Raw genomic sequence first — 26,035 nt, 5'->3', positions numbered from 1 at the left:
GTTCTTTCCCGTGGTGGACAGAAACCCCACATTGGCTACAACGGTCTGATGCGTGGCTACCAGAATAAAGTGATCAGCCTGGCCGGAGACAAGCAGAAGGGTGAGGTGCAGCTGGTGGTCAACCTCTTTCAGTCTGTCCTGGACGGCTTCATACGGGGAGAGATCAAGAAGGAGGAGGCAGAACCAGCTAAGGTCAACTTGCTTATTTTGTCATATGGCTATTATCAAGGTTTTTTTCTGCGTCAAGAAGAGGCTTGACTTAGGTGGTAGGGGGCGTGGCAATGGGCGCAGTCTGCCGGTCAGCGCGGCTGAACATTTTAAAGGCCACCATCTTGGCGGTGTAGGCATTTTTAAGGCAATTTCCTGCAATTCTACACATTTTGCCATGGAGCGGAGAGAACATTTTGCAGTTTTAAAGCTAATTTCCTGCAATTCTATGCATTTTGCTATGACTAATGCTGTGCTTTGCTCAAATAGAAAAACAAAATCAAAACCATTAGTCATCAAAACCATTCACAAGGCTTTTGTAGAACCAGTGCCTCGTTGTATGATAAACACAGCATTGATTGATATATGGATTAAATAAATTAGGTATTGTGTTTGTCTGTATTTCAGCCTGATAAAACTCGGAAGAAGAGGCGCAAAAAATACAAGAGTGTAAGTACAAAGGATCAGCCCTAAAATCTGTCCACTCTGTTCTCAATATGGCAAGAAACATGTAACTGCCAAAATAAAGGAAACACCAACATAGTGTCTCAATAGGGCGTTGGGCCACCATGAGTCAGAACACCTTCAATGCACCTTGGCATAGATTCTATAAGTGTCTGGAACTCTACTGTTTTGTTGATGGGGAAACGCTGTCTCAGGCACCGCTTCAGAATCTCCCATAAGTGTTAAATTGGGTTGAGATCTCATGACTGAGACGGCCATGGCATATGGTTTACATTGTTTTCATGCTCATCAAACCATTCAGTGACCATTCGGGCCCTGTGGATGGGGGCATTGTCATCCTATGGGGGCATTGCCATGGTAGCCAAAATAATGGCCTGCCCAGAACGTTTATATATGTTCCTAAGTATGATGGGATATAATTGCTTAATGAACTCAGGAACCACACCGATGTGGAAGCAACTGCTAATTTACTCAAGTGTTTCCATTATTTTGGCAGGTACCGGTATGTATTCAATGAAATTACTCTCTAAAGATTTATTTCAATGGTCCTGTGGTTATGGTTTAGATGGAGAACCCTTTGGACCATGTGTTCAGCACGTACCAGGTTAACATCATGCAGTCCTGTGACCAGTGCAGCTCCTATATCTGGGGCATGGAGAAAGCCTGCATGTGTAGCTGTGAGTACCACTCAACAAAAATAGAGCTACAATCTATCTGCAATATTAAAGCTGATTTAGCCCCTAGATCACACACACATACACACACACACAAATATTCAGACAATATTCAAGTAACAAGTACGACACTCCAAATGATTGTGAATGTTGAGAATAGTTTTTACATTCTTCTGAGCCCCACCGTGAACACAAATGCTAAGTTAATATTTGTATTCCTCCAGATTGCAAGATGGTGTGCCACAAGAAGTGCCTCTGCAAAATTGTCACAGACTGCTCCACGTTTTGTGTCAAAAAGGTAAACTTTTTAACGTCATTCTTGGACCATGATTTAGGTTGGCTGATGTCAAGTCAGGATTGGTCCCTATGTTACGCCTATGTGACTAACCTGCCACTGATGTTTGGCATCTGAATGCAGAGTGATGAGGAGTCTGGAGGCCTGCACTTTGGGGTGCGAGTCTGTCACCTGACCAGCGACAAGAACCCTGTTCCCGTGGTGCTGGAGATAATGCTGGAGCACGTGGAGATGAACGGCCTGTACACGGAGGGGATCTACCGCAAGTCTGGCTCTGCCAACCGCATGAAGGAGCTCCACCAGCTAATGGAGACTGGTAAGGACCAGCCATAGCATAAACAGTATAGCAGTACTTTCAAGAGAGCTACAAAGATATTGAAGGGTAACACTTGAAGGGTTCTACGTAAGACGTACTTAACATGTACCGCCTGCACAAGCACCAGAGTATTTGTTTTTGTTTTATTTCATAAAGATCTTGTGTTTGACGAAGTATGCCTCTTCATGTTCCCATTCCATGACTTGTTTAATGGTTGATGTTGTGTGGCAGACCCCCACGCTGTGTGCCTGGAGGACTACCCCATCCACACAGTGACAGGGCTGGTCAAACAGTGGCTGAGGGAGCTGCCTGACCCCCTCATGACCTTCATTCATTACAATGACTTCCTTCGGGCCGTAGGTGAGTCCTGTTATAACGCTAGGTTTAGACAAAACTCTGCCCCGCTATAGACCGTGGCTCTTCTCCAGGATTGAGAGAGATGGCTACTCTTCTTTTCTTCTTCAGCCCCTATATCAGCCCATGTGGGTTATGCTTTCCTTTGTATATTCTACTGAGCTATTCTACTGCATGTTGAAATGTGGTGTAATATTGTCGCGTGTCATTGCGTTACATTTGTTGTTGATCCAAATGTTGGTATTTGTCTCCTTTCCAGAACATCCTGAAAAGCAAGAACAGCTACATGCCATCTACAAAGTGTTGGAACAACTCCCCAGCGCATGCTTCAACACCTTGGAAAGGCTCGTCTTCCATCTAGTCAGGTGCGATATTCATGGCCGGGGCTCTCGATTGGTTGAATAAAGGATTAATGACAAACAATACCATGCTCAGTGTATGTTGCTGGACGAATACAATTTCAAAGGACACATTTTCCCCCTCAAACATGAGTAACGTTTATTTCCTCTCCCAGAGTGTCTAAGGAGGAGTCTCACAACCGCATGTCTCCCAACTCCCTGGCCATCGTGTTTGCCCCCTGCATCCTCCGCTGTCCAGACAGCGCCGACCCGCTCATGAGCATGAGGGACGTGGCCAAGACCACCACGTAAGTCTCTCTATGATCACTGCATAGACCGGAACCACTGTTACTTTATATATCTGGAACAACTGTTTAAATCAATTAAAATGACACATTAAGCATCTCCAATCCAAAATTAAATCTAGAATCGGCTTCCTATTTCGCAACAAAGCCTCCTTCACTCACGCTGCCAAACATACCCTCGTAAAACTGACTATCCTACTGATCCTTGACTCCGGCGATGTCATTTACAAAATAGCCTCCAACACTCTACTCAGCAAATTGGATGCAGTCTATCACAGTGCCATCCGTTTTGTCACCAAAGTCCCATATACTACTGACCATTGCGACCTGTATGCTCTCGTTGGCTGGCCCTCGCTTCATATTCGTTGCCAAACCCACTGGCTCCAGGCCATCTATAAGTCTTTGCTAGGTAAAGCCCCGCCTTATCTCAGCTCACTGGTCACCATAGCAGCACCCACCCGTAGCACGCGCTCCAGCAGGTATATTTCACTGGTCACAAAGCCACTTCCTCCTTAAACTGCCTTTCCTTCCAGTTCTCTGCTGCCAATGACTGGAACGAACTGCAAAAATCTCTGAAGCTGGAGACTCATATCTCCCTCACTAGCTTTAAGCAACAGCTGTCAGAGCAGCTCACAGATCACTGCACCTGTACATAGCCCATCTGTAATATAGCCCATCCGACTTCCTCATCCCCATACTGTATTTATTTATTGATCTTGCTCCTTTGCACCCCATTATCTCTACTTGCTCATTCATCTTCTGCACATCAATCACTCCAGTGTTTTAATTGCTATATTGTAATTATTTCGCCACTATGGCCTATTTATTGCCTTACCCTACCTCATTTGCACACACTGTATATAGACTTTTTCTATTGTATTATTGACTGTTTGTTTATTCCATGTGTAACTCTGTTGTTTGTGTCGCACTGCTTTGCTTTATCTTGGCCAGGTCGCAGTTGTAAATGAGAACTTGTTCTCAACTAGCCTACCTGGTTAAATAAAGGGGAAATAAAAAAAGGGGAAAGAAATACAATAAGATAAATGGTCCATTTTTAGAATGAATTTGATTGATCTCAACCCTAGTCTTTTGCTGTTATCAAGTGATTATTTTGTTCAGGCAACTAGGTAGGACACTCACTCTATGGAAAACAATGCAGTGCCTTTAACACAATAGAATTGGATGACTAACATGTAATGTCTGTGTCCCAGGTGTGTGGAGATGCTGATCAACGAGCAGATCCGAAGCTACAACGAGAAGATGGAAGAGATTGAACAGCTGGAGTATGCCGAGGCTCTGGCCGTCAACCAGCTCAAACTCAAGAGGCAGAACACGGTACGCACAATGCTACGTGCCTTGGTCTGTCTGAACAATACCCAGGGTTGGGGTCAATCCCATGTCAATTCAGGAAGTCAACTGACATTTCAATGTGTTTTTCTCAATGCCTCGCTATGAGAAACATCTGGAATTTGAATTTCTGTTTACTTCCTGAGTTGAAATGGGATTGACCCTGACACTTACCAGGTCCGTAGACTCACTAGGCAAACCGACCATAGTCACGGACTTGATGTACTGTTGGGCAGTGTTCTACTCTCTATTGTCCCATGTCCACCATGGGTTACTGCTCATTGTTTTGTGGTTCTCCCTTTCTTCAGCTGCACTGGCATTTGCCCCTCAGGTTTTCTGCTCCGTACAAAGGAGTGGTGGTACGTATCCACTTAGCTCCAGTTCTCCTGGTAGCTAGATGCAGTTTGCCATGTCCACCCGTCTGTGCATGACGTGTAGTAGTTGATGACCCCCCCCCCCCCACCCCCTCCCCTCCTTTTCATACTAACTGATAGTATACAATATTGCAGGGGTCACCCAACTATGGTTTCGGAGAACTACTGGGCATGCAGGCTTTTGTTCCAGCCCAGCGTTAACACACCTAAGTCAACGAATGGTGGACCCGAGTAAAGACCATGATCAGCAGAGTTGTTAGTGCTGCACTGTGACAAAGGCTGCGTACCTTACCCGCTCTTAGTAGCTCTCCGGGAACTTGTTAGACCCCTGTAATACTGCATATTTGTTTCAGTCCCCAGCGTCTGTGATGGGAAGGTTCTTCAGGGTGATGCTGTTGGGTTGGTGTTGTTGGTCTTTTCTACATAGGATTTTGTGTATGGTTTGACTTTTGTATGGTTTGATTCCGCACAGCACAACCTCGGGTTTAGAGGGATGGTTTGTCGATTCTTCCTGCTAACCGGTACCAAGCATTGGAACTTAGGAAAATGGGGAATGCTTGACATGAGAATGACTTGTCTGTCTTGATGATTTACTTTTTTCTCCTGGTGTAAAATAACCTTGTATCATATGACATGACTTCTGCTTAGATTTGCAGTCTCAAGCTGCGTTCAATAGTGCATCAAACCCTTCCCGTCCGATACTGACGTTTTCCTACATGTTGCGTGGTTGAATAACATAGTGCCTGTTTCTCCCTACTGATCGTGACACAACCCCTGCCTGCCTTAGGGTACGGTACCATGGTTCCCTGGTACCTTATGCAACACTATGCATGATTACTTAACACAGGCACCCCCTCACCATTCCCCTCCATTCATTCATCCTCTTAACCGGTGTGGTGTAGACTTGCCATTGCGATAGCCCATTCATTAAGGTGTCCTGAGTAAACTGTGTGTTCTCTCCCAGGTGCATGAGAAAGAGTGCTCTGACCTGACGGTGGTCCCTGGGAACGATGTGCCGCTGGACTCCGATACGGAGGCTGAGAAGAACCTGATGGCGCGCATCAAGTCCATCAAACAGGAGAAGTAAGAACCGAGCAGAGCCTCTGAGTCACGCCTAGATTCATCACTCAATTCAGCACATTTTAATACTGTGATTTATACACTGGTTATATTCCTATCCAATGGTTATATCTGATTGTTATAGTTTTGGGTTGTGGAGATACACCAACCCTTGGTTACTTTTATGACCCCTCTGTTTTCTGTCTCTCTCTTCCCCCTATTTTCCAGGGAGGAACTAGCCTACAGACTGCCAGAGCTGGAGCAGCCTGGTTCAGACCAGGAGAACCTGGATTCTGAGGCGTCTGTGAGCTCTGAGAGCCTGCTGGACGAGCGCTGCCACAACTCTGAGCCCGAAGGTCAGTATTAAAGGTACCGTCTCACCCCCCCTTTCCTACCTATTCACACCTGTGAGATTCTCATTGGCCTACCCGGGCCCGTCTGTCCGTGTTGTCTCTGATGCAGGTCTGGACAAGCTGGTGGTGGTGCATTTAAGGAGTGTGGCGGAGGTCTGCTCTCTAGCAGGTTGGAGGCTCCCAGTTTCACAAGCAACGTTTTGTGTGTTTGCATGAGTGTCTGTGTGGCACGCAGAAATATTGACCGAACTAACATGGTGTTTATTTGTGGTGATATTGAGCCCTTTCAGGATGGCTGTTACTCTCGAACTCTCTGAGTGGATGATGTTGGTTTTTCCCCTCCTAACACTTACTTTCTCATCCCTGTTCTCTCCTGCTGAATTAGGCCAAGCTGACCTGGCCCAGAGACCTAAGGCCCCAGGGGGCGTTCCTCTCTCTGCAACCTAGTCTCCTCTGGCACCACCTCCCGGCTACAACGCCATCGCCCCATCATCCCTGGCACGGTAAAGCTGCCGCCAGGCAACCCCCCGCTGCGGCCCTCAACCCTCCTGCCAGCCGTGGCTTCAGCCTGATGATGAGGCGGAAGCAGCCCGCCCGACGCAAAGACGGCACCCAGTCCCCGTACATCAGTCCAGACAAAGACCTGTTCCCCTCTCCCATCTCCTCCCTCTCTAGCTCCACCCCACAAAGTCTCCAGACCACCAGCAAGGCCCTCAGACGCTTCTCAGACCCCACATCCCCTATAGTGACCCGGCCTGACACAGACAGGAGGCAGAATAGAACTCGATACAGAACTGGATATCTATGGTGGGCCCCCCTCAGTCAGGAGCGGCCTGGAGGATACAGTATGGAGTCTGTTATGGTCCCTGTTGCCATGGACACGGATCATGGATGTGTGTTTATATACTTGTGACTTATGCCTGATAATAACAGGATGTGTCACCAAGCACTTTTTCTACACTTAATATATTGTTGTAGTTTTTTTTAAGAGACAAATTAAATCAAGTTTGCGCGGCCGCATGGACTCTATGGACAAATGTTTTCTTTTTTAAATACTTAGTTTTCATGAGGAAAAACTGCAGGTTATTGCACATTTCCATTCCAAGGTCTCCTTATGAGAAGACCCAAACAGTTTGCTCAATGTAAAGTCAATAGTGCCTTGATTTGCACATTGTCAGTGTACAAATTCGTTGGTAATTTCTACTTTTAATATTCGATGGGGGGGGATATCTTTGTATGATACTCTTGTGCTGATTCAAAGAAATTGTACCAACTCAAGACATGCTCGAACGAGGACCAAAACACTTGTGATCCAGTTATGGTGCCTTGAACAGCCTTCTCGTCGTAAATGGATTAACGCCACGTTCTTCCCTCTCCAACCATTTCCTCCCTGTATAGGAACTGCTTTCACTTGTCAAAGGGAAAATGGGAGCAGCACTAGCCACTTTCCTCCTGTATGAAAACCGTTAACCCTTGTCAAGGTCTGCATGCTATGTCTTATAAATGGACCTTTTTAGATTCTACTTTCTGTAACGTTTCTGCAGCCTCATACATATGGCTTACTTACATACTGTACCTGCCACTATGTCAATCGGAGGGTCAGGATCACTATCGACTACAGAGGACCCCCCTCTTCAAAAGTTGTTTGACATGTAATACTAATGAGTGATTCCTCACGGAACCAGACCAAAACAAATACCATGATTTGGGGGGTTTTCACGAAATGTAATCTATGGAATAGTCCTTTGGAGGAAGGATTGTTATCATCTATTTGACGTTTTGTATCGGAAAGCATAATTGAGAAATAATGAATCAAAGTTGGCATATGTATGTCATTTTGGACCTCACCTCGGCTTCCTTTTAAGGCTCCATGATGTTTCATCTGTAGATGCGAAAGCAAAGATTGGTATAATATGAGTAGTATTTTCATTTCAATAAAACATTTTTTACATTAATTGATGAATGTTGACAAATATAAATTTAATATTGAAAATATAAAATGTTTGATTTGGCCCATTTTTCAATATACTTTAGTCTACGTGCATATCAAAGTTCAAGAGTGGGATCTCTGCTAGTTTAAGTTACGGCCCATTTTTATCCAGAGAATTTGGCGTAGTAGGCATTGTAGCCAATCACAGCCCTCCTTTTAATCTTGTATCATTGCACATCCTGAAAATCACCAGCAAGAATCCATTTTCACATTCACTCTGTTGGTAATGCTTACAAATTGGATCATAACGCTAAAAATGGCAGACACCCCAGTCTGGAACTTTGATATGCCCGCAGAGTATATTATGTATCGATAGCAATGATTCTAATCTATCACTGCATAATAATCACCGCTCTATCGGACATAACACCTGAAACATCGCATTTAAAACAAAATTCTTGTTCATACACAATTATTATTATTTTTTTTTTACATTTGAGCTATTGCTCTGGGTAGGAAATAGTCAATGCGTTAGCACAGAACGATAGCCTAGCTCCTGCATCGCTAGAGCTAATAGACGCTTGAGGGACCTGGTATTATGAGTCTAATGTATTATCAAATGGCTCCCTCTAGCGTGTAGAGGAGAACCAACCCAATCGTCCAAGCCATTATTAACGTGTCCAAAATGTGAACCTGAACTGATCATTTGGGTACCTGTTTGTGGTTATTAGTAGGACCCCAGAGCAAAGCGTTAAAGCTTCATATGACACTAATTGTTGCTTTGAAGCATCTACAGATTCAACATTATGGAGTGTTAAAGGAGTAAGGACAAAATGTCAGAAATATGCCAGTAATACTTCCTCCAATGGATTACATTTTGGGAGGGGGAGTCTGGGTTTCGTGAGGAATCACTCTGGCCTTCTGCCTGCTGTTTGATGTTGTCTGTCTGTGCCTGTGTACTGAGAATGCCAATTGGGAATGTCTGGGATTGAATGGTGTGAATTGAATGATGTGAGCTGTAATGAATATTAACAGGACAATACAGTACATGCTTGTATCCCATGCTGTGGTCTTTTAATTTTTGGGACTTACCATTGATTCACCACTAGGCAGAGACAAAGTAAGAGACCAGTGTAGTGAATCTGGATGTTCAGTGTTGAGGTCAACCCATGTAGTGAGGCAGCTAATTATATATATATGAACATCCAACACAAGTGATTCAAAAACAAAGGTGCTGTATGGTCTTCCTGATTTTTATGCCAGTGTATGTAAGGAATCCTACTGGTGATGTTGCCCAGATTATTCTCTCTAAACTAAAGGCAGAATCTTGTATCACATTTTTAGTTTTTGTCTGTCCTTACAGTATGAGGAAGTTATCAAAGTGAACTGGGGTAACAACCAGGCTTAAGACGACAACAGGAACTGTTAATCATTTACGCCAACGATGTGTCTATAGTTTCCACAACGCCGCCCACAGCAAAGTTTGATACTAGCCTACGTGAGGTTTCATAACTTTTATAAAACCATGACCAGCGAAAGACTGCTGTTTTTGAGTTCGTTTTTATCCAACACTATTACAAAACACAGCGCACTTCTCCCTACTTTCACTCGCGCTGCAATGAATGAGTAGCCAAGTGTATGGATAGCCCTGCATTGTATTATTATTAGCAACTTGTTTATTTTAATATCATGGAATATTTCACAATCTCTGGTCATAAGAACAACATTTGTGCATGAGGCAGATATGGAAGCGGTGTGTCTTCAGTTAGAAGAGGTGTCCCCTCTGGAGGAAAGGGAGGAGAGACGCGGACCCTCTGCTGAGACTAATGCCGTGTTCAAAACTGGGATCTCAGACTTCCGACTTCAGTGCCTTCTAGACAACTGGGAACTGAAAAAAATGAGATCTGACTGGGAAAAAATTGTTTTGAACGATCATCTAACTCGGGTATCTTTCTAGAGCTCCAACTTTCCGACCTGAAGATCACTGACGTCATTTGACATACCAACCCTGGTCCTGGAGAGCTACCCTACTGTGGGTTTTTGTTGTAACCAACCCTGGTCCTGGAGAGCTTACCCTACTGTGGGTTTTTGTTGTAACCAACCCTGGTCCTGGAGAGCTACCCTACTGTGGGTTTTTGTTGTAACCAACCCTGGTCCTGGAGAGCTACCCTACTGTGGGTTTTTGTTGTAACCAACCCTGGTCCTGGAGAGCTACCCTACTGTGGGTTTTTGTTGTAACCAACCCTGGTCCTGGAGAGCTACCCTACTGTGGGTTTTTGTTGTAACCAACCCTGGTCCTGGAGAGCTTACCCTACTGTGGGTTTTTGTTGTAACCAACCCTGGTCCTGGAGAGCTTACCCTACTGTGGGTTTTTGTTGTAACCAACCCTGGTCCTGGAGAGCTACCCTACTGTGGGTTTTTGTTGTAACCAACCCTGGTCCTGGAGAGCTACCCTACTGTGGGTTTTTGTTGTAACCAACCCTGGTCCTGGAGAGCTACCCTACTGTGGGTTTTTGTTGTAACCAACCCTGGTCCTGCTAGTGGCTAACGCTAGACCCGGATGTTGCGTAGCTGCCAAAACATAAGGTTGTTTTACTCCATTGTTTATATTAAAAGACAAAGTTGCCGGCTAGGCCATATTCTACACTGCGTACACAATTATTAGGCAAGTGAGTATTCTGATCTTATCATTGTTTCTATTCACATTTTCGAACTCCAAACCATATAAACTTGAATGCTTATTGGATTTAATCATTTTCAGGTGATATGTATTTGTGTAATGAAAGTTAATAACACCTTATATCAAGGTGTGCATAATTATTAGGCAGTCTCATTACCTCAGGTAAAATGGGCCAAAAAATAAATTTAACTGACACTGAAAAGCCCAAAATGTAAAATGCCTTTCAGACGGATGCAACACTCTTTAAATAGCTAAACTATTGAGGTGTGACCACCGGACATTCAAACGTTTTGTTGCGAATAGTCAACTGGGGCGCAAAAAACACAAATTAACTGCAAAAGACTTGAGAAGAATTAAACGTCAAGCTACCAGGAACCCATTATCCTCCAGTGCCACCGTATTCCAGAACTGCAACCTACCTGGAGTGTTCAGAAGTACAAGGTGTCAAGTGCTCAGAGACATGGCCAAGGTCAAGAAGACTGAAACAAGACCACAAGTTGAAGCGTGAAGATTGGGCAAAGAAATACCTGAAGACAGATTTTATGGACAGATGAAATGAAAGTGACTCTTGATGGACCAAATGGATGGGCCTGTAGCTGGATCAGTAATGGACACAGGGCAGCACTTCGAGTCAGGTGCCAGCAAGGTGAAGGAGGGGTACTGGTATGGGCTGATACATTGAGGTAGTTGGACCTTTTCGGGTTGAAGATGGACTGAAACTTAACTCCCAAACCTACTGCCAGTTTCTGGAAGATTCTTTCGTCAAACAGTGGTACAGGAAGAAGTCCTCAGCATTCTAGAAGGCCATGATCTTTATGCAGGACAATGCTCCATCACATGCATCCAAGCACTCCACTGCTTGGCTAGCCAACAAGGGCCTCAAAGATGCCTGAATAATGACTTGCTCACCTGACTTTAATCCTATTGAGAACTTGTGGGCCCTTCTCAAATGTGAGATTTACAGTGATGGAAGACAATACACCTCTTTGAACAGCATTTGGGAGGCTGTGGTTTCTGCTTCAGTGAAAATTGATCGTGAACAGATCAATAAACTCAGACTCCATGGATGGAAGGCTCATGGCAGTTATTGAAAATAAGGGTGGCTATATTGGTCACTGAATATTTTTGAAAGGCCAAAAATGTTAATTGTCATTGTGTTATGTTACACTTACTCTAAAAATTGAGAATAAAGAAGTGAGTTGAGAGAAATTATTTTTGTAATTTAGTTGCCTAATTGTGCACACTTATATTTCCCTGAGAAAGACAACTCACTTTCCCTTTGTTAAACATTCAGGTTTGAGGTTCAATAACATTTTGGATTGACAGAGCATTGTTTGTTCAACAATAAAATTAATTGTTGACGCAGTGTACAGTGTTTCAGGAAGTGAAAGGCACAGGTTAATGTAATGCAAACTGATTTTATTGAGTTTGGTAATGATCAAACAAGGTCTTTCCCAAACGAAGCACATTCATTGAGTAGCAGGCAGATACAGTATGTATATGTAATAGATTATTACACCGTCAGATGAGAGAGAACTTCAACATGTGGGGTTTGTTCTCAGATAGAAAACCCTGATGTCACTGTGTTTTGATCGGAGAACAAGCCTGTTAGTGAACTCTGGGTCAAGTTCAGCAACACCACATAGCTCAAAGTATAATCCTACCACGGCACTAGTTTGTCATTCCATTAAAAATATAAAACTGCTCGGCCAGGACAAGCTGGCACTCCGTCACTGGCCAACTTCCTTTAAGACAAAGCTTCTCCCTTTACTAGGCATACATTTGATCGTACCAGACAGTTATATTTAATCAAAACTGCTATCCAGACATTTCCAGAGCAAGACCTTATGGTTCATTAGTCCTCGAGTTTTTCTGCTTAATTTAGTTAAAACAACTGTTTTGCCTTACTCTAGTGTCCCGGATACCAGTTTTGATTGAATAACAACCTCATTCACAATGCCCCGTCAACACCCTCCAAAACAAAAGATAACGTAAAAAAAAAAAACAATGCAAAAGCAGCCAAATGGATTAAAGTTCTTGGAAGTGCTCCTGATAAATATCAGCATCCAAAGAATAAATGAAATAATTAAGGTGTAATGTTTTAAAGAGAAGGTTGTTCCCTGATGATGCTTTCATTGTTTATGTGCGTTGTCCTAAAGCGCCGCTCTCTCCTTGTACGCGGCTATAAACACCGGGTACTCCTGCCTCCGTCCCGCTGACGACAGACCACCTCTGGTCATGGGACATCCCGAAGACATTACTTCTTTGCATGCTGCTCAAAGAAAAAGGGAATAAATTAGATGGAAACAACTGTGTGTGGTCAGGATATTCAAGAGCAATGGGATATTCAGATCTGCTACAGATGTGGGGCAAAATATTCTAGGGATAATTATCACTTCTTGACCAGGACCCATTTGTCTGGACTTGGCAGAGATACCGTACTTCGCGCTGGGCAGAAATCTGTGGTTCTTGGTGTTAGGCTAGCTGAATTTAGAGAGTGTACTCTAGTGTACTCACAGCGGCATTCAGGGCTTGTTCCAGGTCCTCGACGATGTCCTGCTCGTCCTCCAGCCCCACGGACAGACGGATCATTGTGTCACTGATCCCCAGGGCGGCCCTATCACTCTCAGGAACAGACGCATGGGTCATTATCGCCCTGAGAGAGGGGGAAAGAAGAGGGTAATAAATAGCTCAATATTCAAAGAGAATCCACGTCTTAAAGTACAACAAAAAAAAAGCTTATTTCTGATAAAGGACAAATTATGCAGGGGTGTGTATAACGTGCCTCAATTAGCAGAGTATCTTTGAAAGCACTTGGAAATAGACATTTTATCATGACACTATTGGACAGGTATGATCAGAGGCCGTCTGGGCTCTTTTAAAAAGGTCCTTACTACTGAAGAGTGTCTGTTCCAGGTGCATAGGAGTCCAAATAAGAATACTGGAAGAAAGAGACCCACACACTGTCAAAGGGAATAGATCCAAAACTGAGGCTTGAATGCCAAATACATTTACGTCATTTAGGAGACGCTCTTATCCAGAGTGACTTAGTGCATTCAGAGCCAGGTGGGACAACCACATAACACGGACATCGAAAGTACATTATTCATCAATTTCGTAGCTATCAGTAGAGAGAGCTAGAAGGGGGATTATTTAAGATACTTTTTGAAGAGGTGGGGTTTGATGTTTTTCAGAAGATGGGTTAGGGCTCTGCTCTAGCTTTGGGGGGGGGGGGGGGCTGGTTCCAACATTGGGGTGTCAGGACAGAGAAGAGCTTGGACTGGGCTGAGCGGGAGGGACAAAAGACCGGAAGTGGCAGAACAGAGTGCTCTGGTTTGAGGTGTAGGGTTTGAGCATAGCCTGAAGATAGGGAGGTGCAGTTCCGTAGGTAAGCACCATGGGCTCTAGTGGAGTGTGCAGAGGACCATGAGAGAACTTGGGAAGGTTTAAAACCAGGTGGGCTGCAGCGTTCTGGATAAGTTGCAGGGGTTTGATGGCACAAGCGGGGAGCCCAGCCAACAGCGAGTTGCAGTAAGTCCAGACTGAATAGGACAAGTGCATAAATTAGGACCTGCGGCGCGCGGTACTCTACGGATGTTGTAGAGCAGGTATCTCCCCCCCCCCCCCCCCCAAAAAAAAAAAAATCACAACCGCTACTCTCACGGGAAACCTAACATTTAGAAACGAAACATGACAATTTGAAAAATAAGCCACGGGAGTTTGAGCGAGAATAAAGACGACCTTCGAGTTGTAAGACGTATAAACGCAACAGACACCATTAATAAGAAGAGTCTAGAAGAGTCTTAGCTTCCCGAGTGGCTAGGACAGGCAAGCCCCATACTATTGTGGATGACTTAATTATTCCTGCTACCGTGGATAAGGCTGGGACAATGCTGGAGGAAAAGGCCCCAAAAAAACTACAGACAATGCCTTCATCAAACAACACATCAGTGACATGGCAGGAGATGTTTTGAAACAATTACTGCTTCGCATACAAGCCAGTGAATTATATGCGTTACAGCTGGCACAGCTCCTGGTATATGTCCGTCACATTTATGGGGGGGGGGGGGTCAATTAAGGAAGACCTCTTCTGCAAACCACTGGAAACCGGGAGAGGATATTTTTTAAGTACTGGACAGCTTTGTGACATCAAATAGACTTTGGTGGTCAAGTCATGTTGGTATCTGTACTAATGGTGCAAAAGCTATGATATGGAGACATAGTGGAGTGGTAACACATGTGCAAGCAGTTGCTCCCGACTCCACTTGGGTACACTGCAGCATCCGTGAGGCTCTTGCCACCAAGGAAATGCCTGACAGCTTGAAAGATGTTTGTTTTGGACACTACAGTGAAAATGGTTAACTTTTAAAGCAAGGCCCCTGAACTCGTATTTTCTGCACTTTGCAATGATATGGGCAGCGACCATGTAACGCTTTTACAACATACAGAAGTGTCCTGGTTATCAAGGGGCAAAGTATTTTAAATTGAGAGATGAGCTTAAAGTTCTTTACTGACCATAATTTTCACTTGTCTGACCACTTGCATGATGAGTTTCTCACACGACTGGCCCATCTGGGTGATGTTTTTTTCTCTCCTGAATGATCTGAATCTAGGATCACAGGGACTCTCCGCAACTATATTCATTGTGCGGGACAAAAATTGAGGCTATGATTAAGACGTTGGCGCTCTTCTCTGTCTGCATTAACAAGGACAACACAGTTCTTTACATTATTGTATGATTTTCTTGTGTGCAAATAAAAAAAGCTTACGGACAATGTCAAATGTGATATAGCGAAGCACCTGAGTGAGTTGGGTGCGCAATTACTTTCCCGAAACGGACGACACAACTGGATTCGTTATCCCTTTCATGCCGTCTCCAGTCCACTTACCGATATCTGAATAAGAGAGGAACAATTGTAACAAGCGGTTCTGTGAAAATGTAATTTAAATTAGAAGCCACTGCCAGATTTCTGGATTGGGCTGCGATCGCGCTGTTAAGACACGGATGCCCTTTGCAACCACGTACCTATGTGTGGATTCTCGGCCCTCACGGGCATGAACTAAATACAGGCACATACTGCGTGTGAAAAATGACTTAAGACGGACTCTCTCCAACCCAAAATTGCAGAGTTATGGGCATCCTTTCAAGCACACCCTTCTCATTAACCTGTGGTGAATTATTCACATTTAAATTAACATACGGTTTAATATGTAAGATAGCAAAATAATTTATTCTTATATTATTTGTGCCCTGGTCCTATAAGAGCTCTGTCACTTCCCACGAGCCAGGTTGTGACAAACTCACACTCATTATGTTATTGTACAGTGTGTGGCAGGCTTACAATGATGGCAAAAAACAACATTTGAGAGTGCGCTGACCCTGGTGCTAGAGGGGGTACAGCTGGAGGTTGAATGTTTGAAGGGGTACGGGACTATAAAATAAGTTTGGGAACCACTGTTGTAGATCATCAACCTGCAGGAGCAGGTCACTGCTTTGATGTTTGCAGAGAACAACAGGGTGTTGTCCATGGTCACGCCAAGGTTCTTTGCACTCTGAGAGGCCGACACTGTTGTTGTCAACCGTGATGGAGAGGTCTTTGAGCGTGCAGGCCTTCCCCCAGAGGAAGAGCAGTTCCGTCTTGTTGAGCTTGAGGCGGTGGGCCGACATCCAACGTTGAGATATCTGCCAGGCATACAGAGATGAGTCTCGCCACCTGGGTGTCAGAACCCCCTTCTACGGGGTGCAGACACAGATCTTCTCCACGTCACCTGGTAGCTACGGCCTGCCAGGTAGGATGCAATCCAAGAAGCAGGTGGAAGGCAATAAGAGGTTGAGTGTCATCCGTATAGCAATGATAGGAGACCATGTGAGGATATGACGGAGCTGAGTGACTTGGTGTATCGAGAGAAGAGGGCCTAGAACCGAGCCCTGGGGGACACCAGTACTGAGTGTACGTGGTGCAGACACAGATCCTCTCCACATCACCTGGTAGGTACGGCCTGCCAGGTAGGATGCAATCCAAGAAGCAGGTGTGGGTGCCAACAATTTACACTGATGATGGCCTGAGGCCACAATGTTTGTTTCACCTTTTATTTATTCCCTTTCTTGCACTGATATATTCTTTGGGCACCATGATGTTTCTATAAACATCTTTATTTTGCATTCAAGCCTCAGTTTTAGATCCATTTATTTGACAGTGTGCAGGTCTCCATTTCTTCCACTATTAAACAGGTTAAATGTATTGTCTGATTCAAAATAAATACAAGTATCTTAACCAATGCTGCCCCCTTATGGCATTAAAAGTTAAGCAATTAAAATACTGTACATTTTCATACCACAGCATATTAATTGGTTCAGCTGAAACATTGTGATTAACAAGACTAGTGGAATAGTGAATGAATCGTAATATTGTAGCAGTTTAATGTTAAGGATTATTGATGATATTTGGATATACTTACGGAAGCTCTGCCAAGCTTTCATAACCACCGAGGCTCTCGGCAAGTGCAAACAACTTGAAATAAAAAAAACAGCACAAAATGTTATTTCAGTGTCCATCCGTGATTGAATCCTCAACACATACTGTAGTAAAATACAATGATGCCCGATTCATACTATAAGAGACGATCCTTGCAGTCACTTCCAGCAACTACGCTGTATGCATAACCATATCAGCCCAGTACAGCTCGTCTTGACATTGTCGTGTCAATCACACATGAGCATCTCAAATGTTGTAATTACCCTTAAGTTGCTGAGGAACATTGTGGCGTTCTCCAGTGTTCCCTTTATGTAGAAGGTGATCATCCCTGGGCAGCCTGTGCACTGTTTCTTCATCAGCTCGTGCTGGGGGTGGGAGGGCAAGCCTGTAGAGTGGAGAGGAAATAACAGAACCAGTCAGTCAACTGTTAAGATTCATTAACCACAAGATGCAGTCCATTCAAATCACAGAGACTATGAGGGTAACTGGAGATGCATGTGCTGTGTGACTGAACTGTGTTTATACTGGCCCAGGGAATTACCAGAGTGACTACATTGATTAAAAAAATATATATATATATATATATATATATAATCCAGAAAGCAGGTCATGTCAAAATGTTACATGTGTTTTATACAACATACAGAAAAACTAGTTAGACATTTTGATATCCCTCCGTCACCTGGGAAGATGACTCGGTCCACCCTGGGGTCGGCCTCCAGGAACGTGGCCACTGCCAGGGCGTTCTTGAAGTGCTGCCTCATGCGCAGGTGCAGGGTTTTCAGGCCGCGGTTACACAGGTAGCAGTCAAATGGGGACGGTACCGCGCCGAGGGCTTTAGGGTCAGGATTAGGGCACAATAAGGAAGAACAAAGTGTTACAAAACATACCAATCAGTCCCTCCGACAAACAACCAACAAGTCTGCTATACAAAGCCGCCTTTATCAGCGGTTTATAATTGGTGGAAAGCCCTGGCATCACGAGCATGTGCGGATGTTTGATGAGCGAAAGTAGGTCACAAGAGTTGAGCAACTGCTTCACTGAGAAGTTCAAGTGCTTCAAATCATAGGGTAAAAATGTGACGGTTTATCACCTAAACATACATGGCTTTTTGCCATTTGCTATTCATTAATCTCTCACCATTCTGTAGAAACCTCAGTCGGTCATACAGGTCCTCACGGTTCACAGACACCAGGCCCATTACAACGTCACTGTGACCTGTCAATCAAATATTTAAACTCAGATTTGATCAAACCCAATGGGAATTCTCTTCAGTCAACATCAATGTACAAACAGTGTGTACCTACCATTCATGTACTTAGTAGCTGAATACATGCATATGTCCGCGCCGAGGGCCAAGGGGCGCTAAAGAGCAAGAGACGAGCACAGAGTATATTTGGGTTAATCAATGACTTGGTTTGAGCCAGTCTATGAAGAGAGGAAATAACTGGATGTGTTAGGAAACTTAAGAGAGCGTGAAGTGAAGGAACATATACATTTCAAATTATTTCTTTATTCATCTCCAACGGTCACTGGGCTGAATGTAGCAATGCATAACCAACAACAATACCAGTCAAAAGTTTGGAAATCACCCACTCATTCAAGGGTTTTTCTTTATTTTTACTATTTTCTACATTGTAGAATAATAGTAAAGACAAACTATTATAATTACATTTAAGTCATTTAGCAGACGCTCTTATCCAGAGCGACTTACAAAATGGTGCATTCACCTTATGATATCCAGTGGAACAACCACTTTACAATAGTGCATCTAAATCTTAGAGGGGGGGGGGGGGGGGGGGGTTAGAAGGATTACTTTATCCTATCCTAGGTATTCCTTAAAGAGGTGGGGTTTCAGGTGTCTCCGGAAGGTGGTGATTGACTCCGCTGTCCTGGCGTCGTGAGGGAGCTTGTTCCACCATTGGGGTGCCAGAGCAGCGAACAGTTTTGACTGGGCTGAGCGTGAACTGTGCTTCCTCAGAGGTAGGGGGGCCAGCAGGCCAGTGGTGGATGAACGCAGTGCCCTTGTTTGGGTGTAGGGCCTGATCAGAGCCTGAAGGTATGGAGGTGCCGTTCCCTTCACAGCTCCGTAGGCAATCACCATGGTCTTGTAGCGGATGCGAGCTTCAACTGGAAGCCAGTGGAGAGAGCGGAGGAGCGGGGTGACGTGAGAGAACTTGGGAAGGTTGAACACCAGACGGGCTGCGGCGTTCTGGATGAGTTGTAGGGGTTTAATGGCACAGGCAGGGAGCCCAGCCAACAGCGAGTTGCAGTAATCCAGACGGGAGATGACAAGTGCCTGGATTAGGACCTGCGCCGCTTCCTGTGTGAGGCAGGGTCGTACTCTGCGAATGTTGTAGAGCATGAACCTACAGGATCGGGTCACCGCCTTGATGTTAGTGGAGAACGACAGGGTGTTGTCCAGGATCACGCCAAGGTTCTTAGCACTCTGGGAGGAGGACACAAGGGAGTTGTCAACCGTGATGGCGAGATCATGGAACGGGCAGTCCTTCCCCGGGAGGAAGAGCAGCTCCGTCTTGCCGAGGTTCAGCTTGAGCTGGTGATCCGTCATCAACACTGATATGTCTGACAGACATGCAGAGATGCGATTCGCAGCCTGGTTATCAGAAGGGGGAAAGGAGAAGATTAATTGTGTGTCGTCTGCATAGCAATGATAGGAGAGACCATGTGAGGATATGACAGAGCCAAGTGACTTGGTGTATAGCGAGAATAGGAGAGGGCCTAGAACAGAGCCCTGGGGGACACCAGTGGTGAGAGCGCATGGTGCGGAGACAGATTCTCGCCACGCCACCTGGTAGGAGCGACCTGTTAGGTAGGACGCAATCCAAGCGTGGGCCGCGCCGGAGATGCCCAACTCGGAGAGGGTGGAGAGGAGGATCTGATGGTTCACAGTATCAAAGGCAGCAGATAGGTCTAGAAGGATGAGAGCAGAGGAGAGAGAGTTAGCTTTAGCAGTGCAGAGAGCCTCCGTGACACAGAGAAGAGCAGTCTCAGTTGAATGCCCAGTCTTGAAACCTGACTGATTAGGATCAAGAAGGTCATTCTGAGAGAGATAGCAGGAGAGCTGGCCAAGGACGGCACGTTCAAGAGTTTTGGAGAGAAAAGAAAGAAGGGATACTGGTCTGTAGTTGTTGACATCGGAGGGATCGAGTGTAGGTTTTTTCAGAAGGGGTGCAACTCTCGCTCTCTTGAAGACATTATATCACACATGGAATCATGTAGTAACCAAAAAAAAGTGTTAAACAAGTCAAAATATATTTTATATTTGAGATTCTTCAAAGTAGCTACCCTTTGCCTTGATGACATCTTTGCACACTCTTGGCATTCTCTCAACCAGCTTCACCTGGAATGCTTTTCCAACAGTCTTGAAGGAGTTTCCACATATGCTGGGCACTTGTTGGCTGCTTTTCCATCACTCTGCAGTCCAAACCATCTCAATTGGGTTGAGGTCAGGTGATTGGAGGCCAGGTCATCTGATGTAGCACTTCATCACTCTCCTTATTGCTCAAATAGCCCTTATACAGCCTGGAGGTGTGTTGTATCATTGTCCTGTTGAAAAACAAATGAGTCCCACTACGCACAAACCAGATGGGATGATGTTTTGCTGCAGAATGCTGTGGTAGCCATGCTGGTTAAGTGTGCCTTGAATTCTAAATAAATAACCGACAGTGTCACCAGCAAAGCACCCCCACACCACCTCCTCCATGCTTCACGGTGGGAACCACACATGCGGAGATCATCCGCTCACCTACTCGGAGTCTCACAAAAAACATGGAAACTATCAAAAATTTAGACAGAATTCCACCGGTCTAATGTCCATTGCTCAGGTTTCTTGGCCCAAGCAAGTCTCTTCTTATTGATGTCCTTTACTAGTGGTTTATTTGCAACAATTCCACCCTTAAGGCCTAATTCACACAGTCTCCTCTGAACAGTTGATGTTGTCTGTTACTCTGAAGCATTTATTTGGGCTGCAATTTCTGAGTCTGGTAACTAATGAATTTATCCTCTGCAGTAGAGGTAACTCTGGGTCTTCCTTTCCTGTGGCGGTCCTCAGAGCCATTTTCATCATATCGCTTGATGGTATTTGCGACTGCACTTGAAGACACTTTCAAAGTTCTTGAAATTTTCCAGATTGACTGACCTTAATGTCTTAAAGTAATGATGGACTATTGTTTCTCTTTGCTTATTTGAGCTGTTCTTGCCATAATATGGTCTTTTACCACCCCTACCTTGTCACAACACAACTGAATGGCTCAAACGCATTAAGGAAAGAAAATCCACAAATTAACTTAAGGCATTAAGGCACACCTTTTAATTGAAATGCATTCCAGGAGAATACCTCATGAAGAGTGTGCAAAGCTGTCGTCAAGGCAAAGGGTGGCTACTTTGAAGAATCTAAAATATATTTTTGTTTAACACCTTTTTGGTTACTACATGATTCCATGTATTATTTCATAGTTTGTAGAAAATGTCATACAATGTTGAAAATAGCAAAAATAAAGAGAAACCCTGGAATGAGTAAGTGTGTCCAAACGTTTGACTGGTACTGTATATCAATAAACAAACATTTACATACCTGGAAGTAGGCAGACATGAAAGTGTTGTCCACAACCACCACGGTATCACGGTTGTGTTGGTGGACCACATCTGCACAGGCCTGGATATCCACCACTTTCATGGTGGGGTTGGTGGGGGTCTCGATCCATACCAACTACATAAAGAGAAAATAAAAGAGCATATTTTTTTTTAAATAGAAGTTCAACAGGTGTTTGGGTTTCATAGTTTGGCTCCTAACCAAAAACTCAGCTATAACATGTAGGGACTGGAGAGACAAGTCACAGTGAGAGTGAAGCGATTACCCCTTGACTAACGGCAAAGCTCAGGGTGGAGCACTTAACATAAAGAACAAAAGGGAAATAGTAGCGCTGATGCTGGATGACATCTATTCTTGTACAAATAAGAAACCTGGGTTGATTTAGGCAAAAATAAATATAGTAAAATAAGGTAATTTAGTAGACTTAGAATCCCACTCACTTTTGTGTTCGGCTTAAGAGCAGCCTGGAGCAACTCGATTTTGGTGCAATCAGCAAAGGACACAACCAAGCCAACTTCTGCAGCAATCTTTCGGAAATAACGATTGGTACCTGTAGAGAGAAATCAAATACAACTTACATGTGTGCGATCTTCCACCCACAACGTTGTCTACCTTTTGGTGGTCCTCTAGACAGTTTTACAGACACTGTGGGCCATGTCTCACCTCCATACACATCATTCATGCAGACAATGCCATCTCCAGCTTTCAGCATGTGAGAGATGGTCATAGTCGCAGCCAGCCCAGAGGCAAGAGCAAGACCTACACAGGAAATGCAGTTAATGATAGTTCAAAGAATACATTATCTTCACATGAGGCTAGTTAAAGATTTATTTTCTACCTTTTTAGGCTATACATTCTCTAACTTGTTAAATTTTTATTAGATACAAATTCACGAGGAAATGGTGTCTGACATGAACACTTACAGTGTTTTGCTCCATCCAGAGCAGCAACAGCTTTCTCCAGACAGTTTCTGGTCGGGTTTCCACTCCGACTGTACTCAAAACCCTGATAAAAAGAAAGTACATTTAGAGAACACACATTTGCCACAGCTTCTGTAAATAAAACAGATGCTGGTACTGATGATCACCTGGTCATTAATGATTCGGTAAAATCGAATAAATCGTTAACTTTCAATGTTCGGCACAAAAAAGCGAATTTCCCCATCACTGTCGGAGGTTGCGCAAACAACATTCTGACTGTGTAATAAAATGGGTAACGTATGTGCTAGGCAGGGAAAGACTAGCAACCATACTTTCATACATAAGAATATTAACACCAACATTTTCCCAGAAAATTCGTTGAACGGGACCGGTTCAGTATACCGGATTGGTATAAAGACACCCCATACGGAACTAACAGCCTTCGATACCAGACACCAAGGTTATTGCATCAGGCAACTTACAGCATGATCTCCAGGTCTATACTGCTTGAACGTGGTGGACAGAGAAATAGGTGGCACCACAGCCATAGATTTCCATTGCTCCGGTTCTTGCCCAACGTGGATCGCCTCTGTTGCGAAAGATTTGAACTGCGGGTGGAAACCGCTAGACAAGTCGTTTTGATGGTGTGAAGAAGCCATGTGTTACAAATCCAGTCCGGTTCCCTGAGAGTGACGTGTCACTATGCCTTACCGTTGAATACTGTTAAACGAAAACTAAATTGCGATTTAACAGCGACGTGTAATGACCAAATCCTTTCTAACCCAATCACCACTTCTCTACAAGGGGAGGATGTCACCGATTGGTATTTCAATAAGGACTTCCCGTAACCCGAGTTAGCTTGTGGGTTGTTTGCTATGCTTGCTTGCATGATTTATTTTTCCTCCACAGCAATGATGGTATGATGCAATGCATGGTTTAAGCCAATAGGAGGAAGAGTATGCTACATTATATATTAACATTCTCGCCGGGGCGGACTGGCTATCTGGCATTTTGGTGGGCTGGTCCATTTGTAGCCCAGTGGGTCTGTCCAACTAGTTTTTTTTAAAGCAAATTTTGAATTATCTGGTTAGTAATGGGGGTCTCCAGAAAAAAATGGCCCGGTTTTGGAGCCTTGAGGGGAAAAAAATGGGCCGGTGTGGGGGCCTCAAGGGAAGGGAAAAAAGTGTGTTAGAAATGCCAGTGCCAATTTCTGGTCCCAGTCCGCCCCTGATTACATACAAATCATTTTGTTTGTTCTTAGTTTCAAAATAATCTAAGACACATTTATACCACTAATTTGTTGAAGACAGTTTTGTGTATTTTTTCCACATTCATAAACATAAACACAGAGTTATTATAACACAATTTGTATTTTTCTACTTAGTACATAATAATGTAAATGTTGTAAAACAACAACAACATTGATGCTACGGAGGAGAGTCAAGGTATTGCTGTGATAAAAAGCAGTAGTTATTCTCTATCACACTATTTCCAGTCCTGTGCCACAGGGGGGAGCAGGTGTGCTTTGTTGTTCAGTGTTTCAGGCAGAAGACAGTTTGACTCTAAAGTCAAATGTAAATGTTTATAGATCGATAGTCCATCTAGGGTCTACTCTATAACCACAGACTATGCACCTGGCAGAATATTTCTTTACCGGAGTTATACAGTGGTGTAAAGTACTTAAGTAGTACTTTAAAGTATTTTTACTTAAGTCATTTTTTGGGGTATCTGTACTTTACTTTACTATTTATATTTTTGGCAACTTTTACTTTTACTTCACTACATTCCTAAATAAAATAATGTAATTTTTACTCTATACATTTTCTCTGACACCCAACAGTGCCTGTTACATTTTGACAGGAAAATGGTCCAATTCACACACTTATCAAGAGAATATCCCTGGTCATCCCTACCTCCTCTGATCTGGCGGACTCACGAAACACAAATGTAAATTCTGTCTGAGTGTTGGAGCGTGCCCCTGGCTATCCATCAATAAAAAAACGTAGCACTTTTACAATTCAGAAGGACTGTTTTGAGATAACAGAACCAACATTTGGTACGGAGGTAGATTCATGTACCCTGAAAATAATTAGATATGGAGACACCACAGATTTGCCCCCTGGGGGGTCATGGCAGACATTTTACAAAATGGCCCCCAACGGTAAAACTGTTTTACAATTCAGGACTATTTTTATATTAAAGTACCACATTTGTCAGAGAGGTACATTTTTATATACCTTGGAAAGGTTTCGTTATGGAGCCACCACAGATGTGGCCCTTGGGGGCTGTAGCTAGGGCCCCAGGGTTCCAGTCTAGAAGTACACTTTACAATGTGCTCATAGGACAATTTCCTATTGCAGTTTAGCTAAAGTCGAGCCCAAAAATACATTTCCCATAGATGGCCCCATAGAGAAGTCCATTTAGAAAATTCCTAAAATGACACTTTTCGTCTCCGAGGCCACATTTTTTTTCTTCCATCACTCACACCGCAGATATTCATATTTTATATTCATCCAATTTCTGTCATGTTTCTTGATGACGTGATGGCGTCGCCGCTGCTCCAGTGCTGCTCCAGTGCTAACACAGTTGTACAATTCAGAAGGACTATTTTGAGATAGTCATATCTGGCACAGAGGTAGATGTATGCAAAATGGAGAGACGGCGCCACCACAGATTTGGCCCCTGGGGGCCGTAGGCGCCATGTTACAAAATCCCTTTGACCCCAATAACCAGCTTCATGAGGTAGTCACCTGGAATGCATTTCAATTAACAGGTGTGCCTTGTTAAAAGTACATTTGTGTAATTTATTTTCTTCTTAATGCATTTGAGCCAATCAGTTGTGTTGTGACAAGATAGGGTTGGTATATATGAAGATAGCCCTATTTGGTAAAACACCAAGTCCATATTATGGCAAGAACAGCTCAAATTAGCAAAGAGAAATGCCAGTCCATCATTACTGACAAGAAGGTCTGTCAATACAGAATATTTCAAGAACTTTGAAAGTTTCTTTAAGTGCAGTCACAAAAACAATTAAGCTCTACAATGAAACTGGCTCTCATGAGGACCGCCACAGGAAAGGAAGACCCAGAGTTACCTCTGCTGCAGAGGATAAGTTCTTTAGAGTTACCAGCCTCAGATTGCAGCCCAAATAAATGCTTCACAGAGTTCAAGTAACAGACACATCTCAACATCAACTGTTCAGAGGAGACTGCGTGAATCAGGTCTTCATGGTCGAATTGCTGCAAATATACCACTACTAAAGGACACCAATAATAATAAGAGATTTGCTTGGGCCAAGAAACACAAGCAATGGATATGGAAATCTGT

The 26,035-nt window shown here is 43.9% G+C and overlaps 2 protein-coding genes across 11 annotated transcripts in view; one reads left to right on the top strand and one right to left on the bottom strand.

The window, feature by feature from the left end:
* Positions 1 to 9,074, top strand: part of LOC106613666 (unconventional myosin-IXb) — a 113,095-nt gene extending 104,021 nt beyond the window's left edge. For 6 of the 10 annotated variants that reach the window (XM_082956776.1, XM_045687442.2, XM_045687437.2 and 3 more), the window contains 14 exons: positions 22 to 192; positions 616 to 657; positions 1,238 to 1,349; positions 1,571 to 1,644; positions 1,765 to 1,957; positions 2,189 to 2,317; positions 2,571 to 2,676; positions 2,826 to 2,957; positions 4,166 to 4,289; positions 4,610 to 4,660; positions 5,640 to 5,758; positions 5,963 to 6,090; positions 6,197 to 6,256; positions 6,473 to 9,074. In XM_082956776.1, coding sequence (XP_082812902.1) covers positions 22 to 192; positions 616 to 657; positions 1,238 to 1,349; positions 1,571 to 1,644; positions 1,765 to 1,957; positions 2,189 to 2,317; positions 2,571 to 2,676; positions 2,826 to 2,957; positions 4,166 to 4,289; positions 4,610 to 4,660; positions 5,640 to 5,758; positions 5,963 to 6,090; positions 6,197 to 6,256; positions 6,473 to 6,534 — 1,503 coding nt within the window. In that variant the 3' untranslated portion in view covers positions 6,535 to 9,074. Of the gene's footprint in view, positions 1 to 21; positions 193 to 615; positions 658 to 1,237; positions 1,350 to 1,570; positions 1,645 to 1,764; positions 1,958 to 2,188; positions 2,318 to 2,570; positions 2,677 to 2,825; positions 2,958 to 4,165; positions 4,290 to 4,609; positions 4,661 to 5,639; positions 5,759 to 5,962; positions 6,104 to 6,196; positions 6,257 to 6,472 lie in introns of all 10 variants that reach the window. The other 4 variants (XM_082956778.1, XM_082956779.1, XM_082956780.1 and 1 more) reach the window with 4 other exon arrangements.
* Positions 9,075 to 12,099: 3,025 nt separating this feature from the next.
* cgl (Cystathionine gamma-lyase) lies at positions 12,100 to 23,414 on the bottom strand. The gene is made up of 12 exons (NM_001139993.1): positions 23,191 to 23,414; positions 22,712 to 22,793; positions 22,452 to 22,547; positions 22,229 to 22,338; positions 21,771 to 21,905; positions 18,481 to 18,538; positions 18,314 to 18,391; positions 17,856 to 18,008; positions 17,437 to 17,558; positions 17,157 to 17,209; positions 13,215 to 13,353; positions 12,100 to 12,969 (listed from the first exon to the last, which is right to left on the bottom strand). The coding sequence occupies exons 1-12, from the start codon at positions 23,365 to 23,367 to the stop codon at positions 12,955 to 12,957; spliced, it is 1,218 nt and encodes a 405-aa protein (NP_001133465.1). The 5' UTR covers positions 23,368 to 23,414; the 3' UTR covers positions 12,100 to 12,954.
* Between the last annotated feature and the right edge of the window lie 2,621 nt (positions 23,415 to 26,035).

The sequence above is a fragment of the Salmo salar genome, chromosome 10 (assembly GCF_965601325.2).
Source record: "Salmo salar chromosome 10, fSalSal1, whole genome shotgun sequence".
In the NCBI taxonomy this organism is placed as follows: domain Eukaryota; kingdom Metazoa; phylum Chordata; class Actinopteri; order Salmoniformes; family Salmonidae; genus Salmo; species Salmo salar.
This window is presented reverse-complemented; position numbering and strand designations above follow the sequence as displayed.

Coding starts and splice junctions, on each gene's coding strand:
- cgl (NM_001139993.1), bottom strand. CDS start 23,367: ATGGCTTCTTCACACCATCAAAACGACTTGTCTAGCGGTTTCCACCCG. Junction 17,559..17,855: donor GGACCGAGTCATCTTCCCAG/GTGACGGAGGGA, acceptor TCCACTCTACAG/GCTTGCCCTCCCACCCCCAG. Junction 17,210..17,436: donor TGTTCCTCAGCAACTTAAGG/GTAATTACAACA, acceptor TTTTATTTCAAG/TTGTTTGCACTTGCCGAGAG.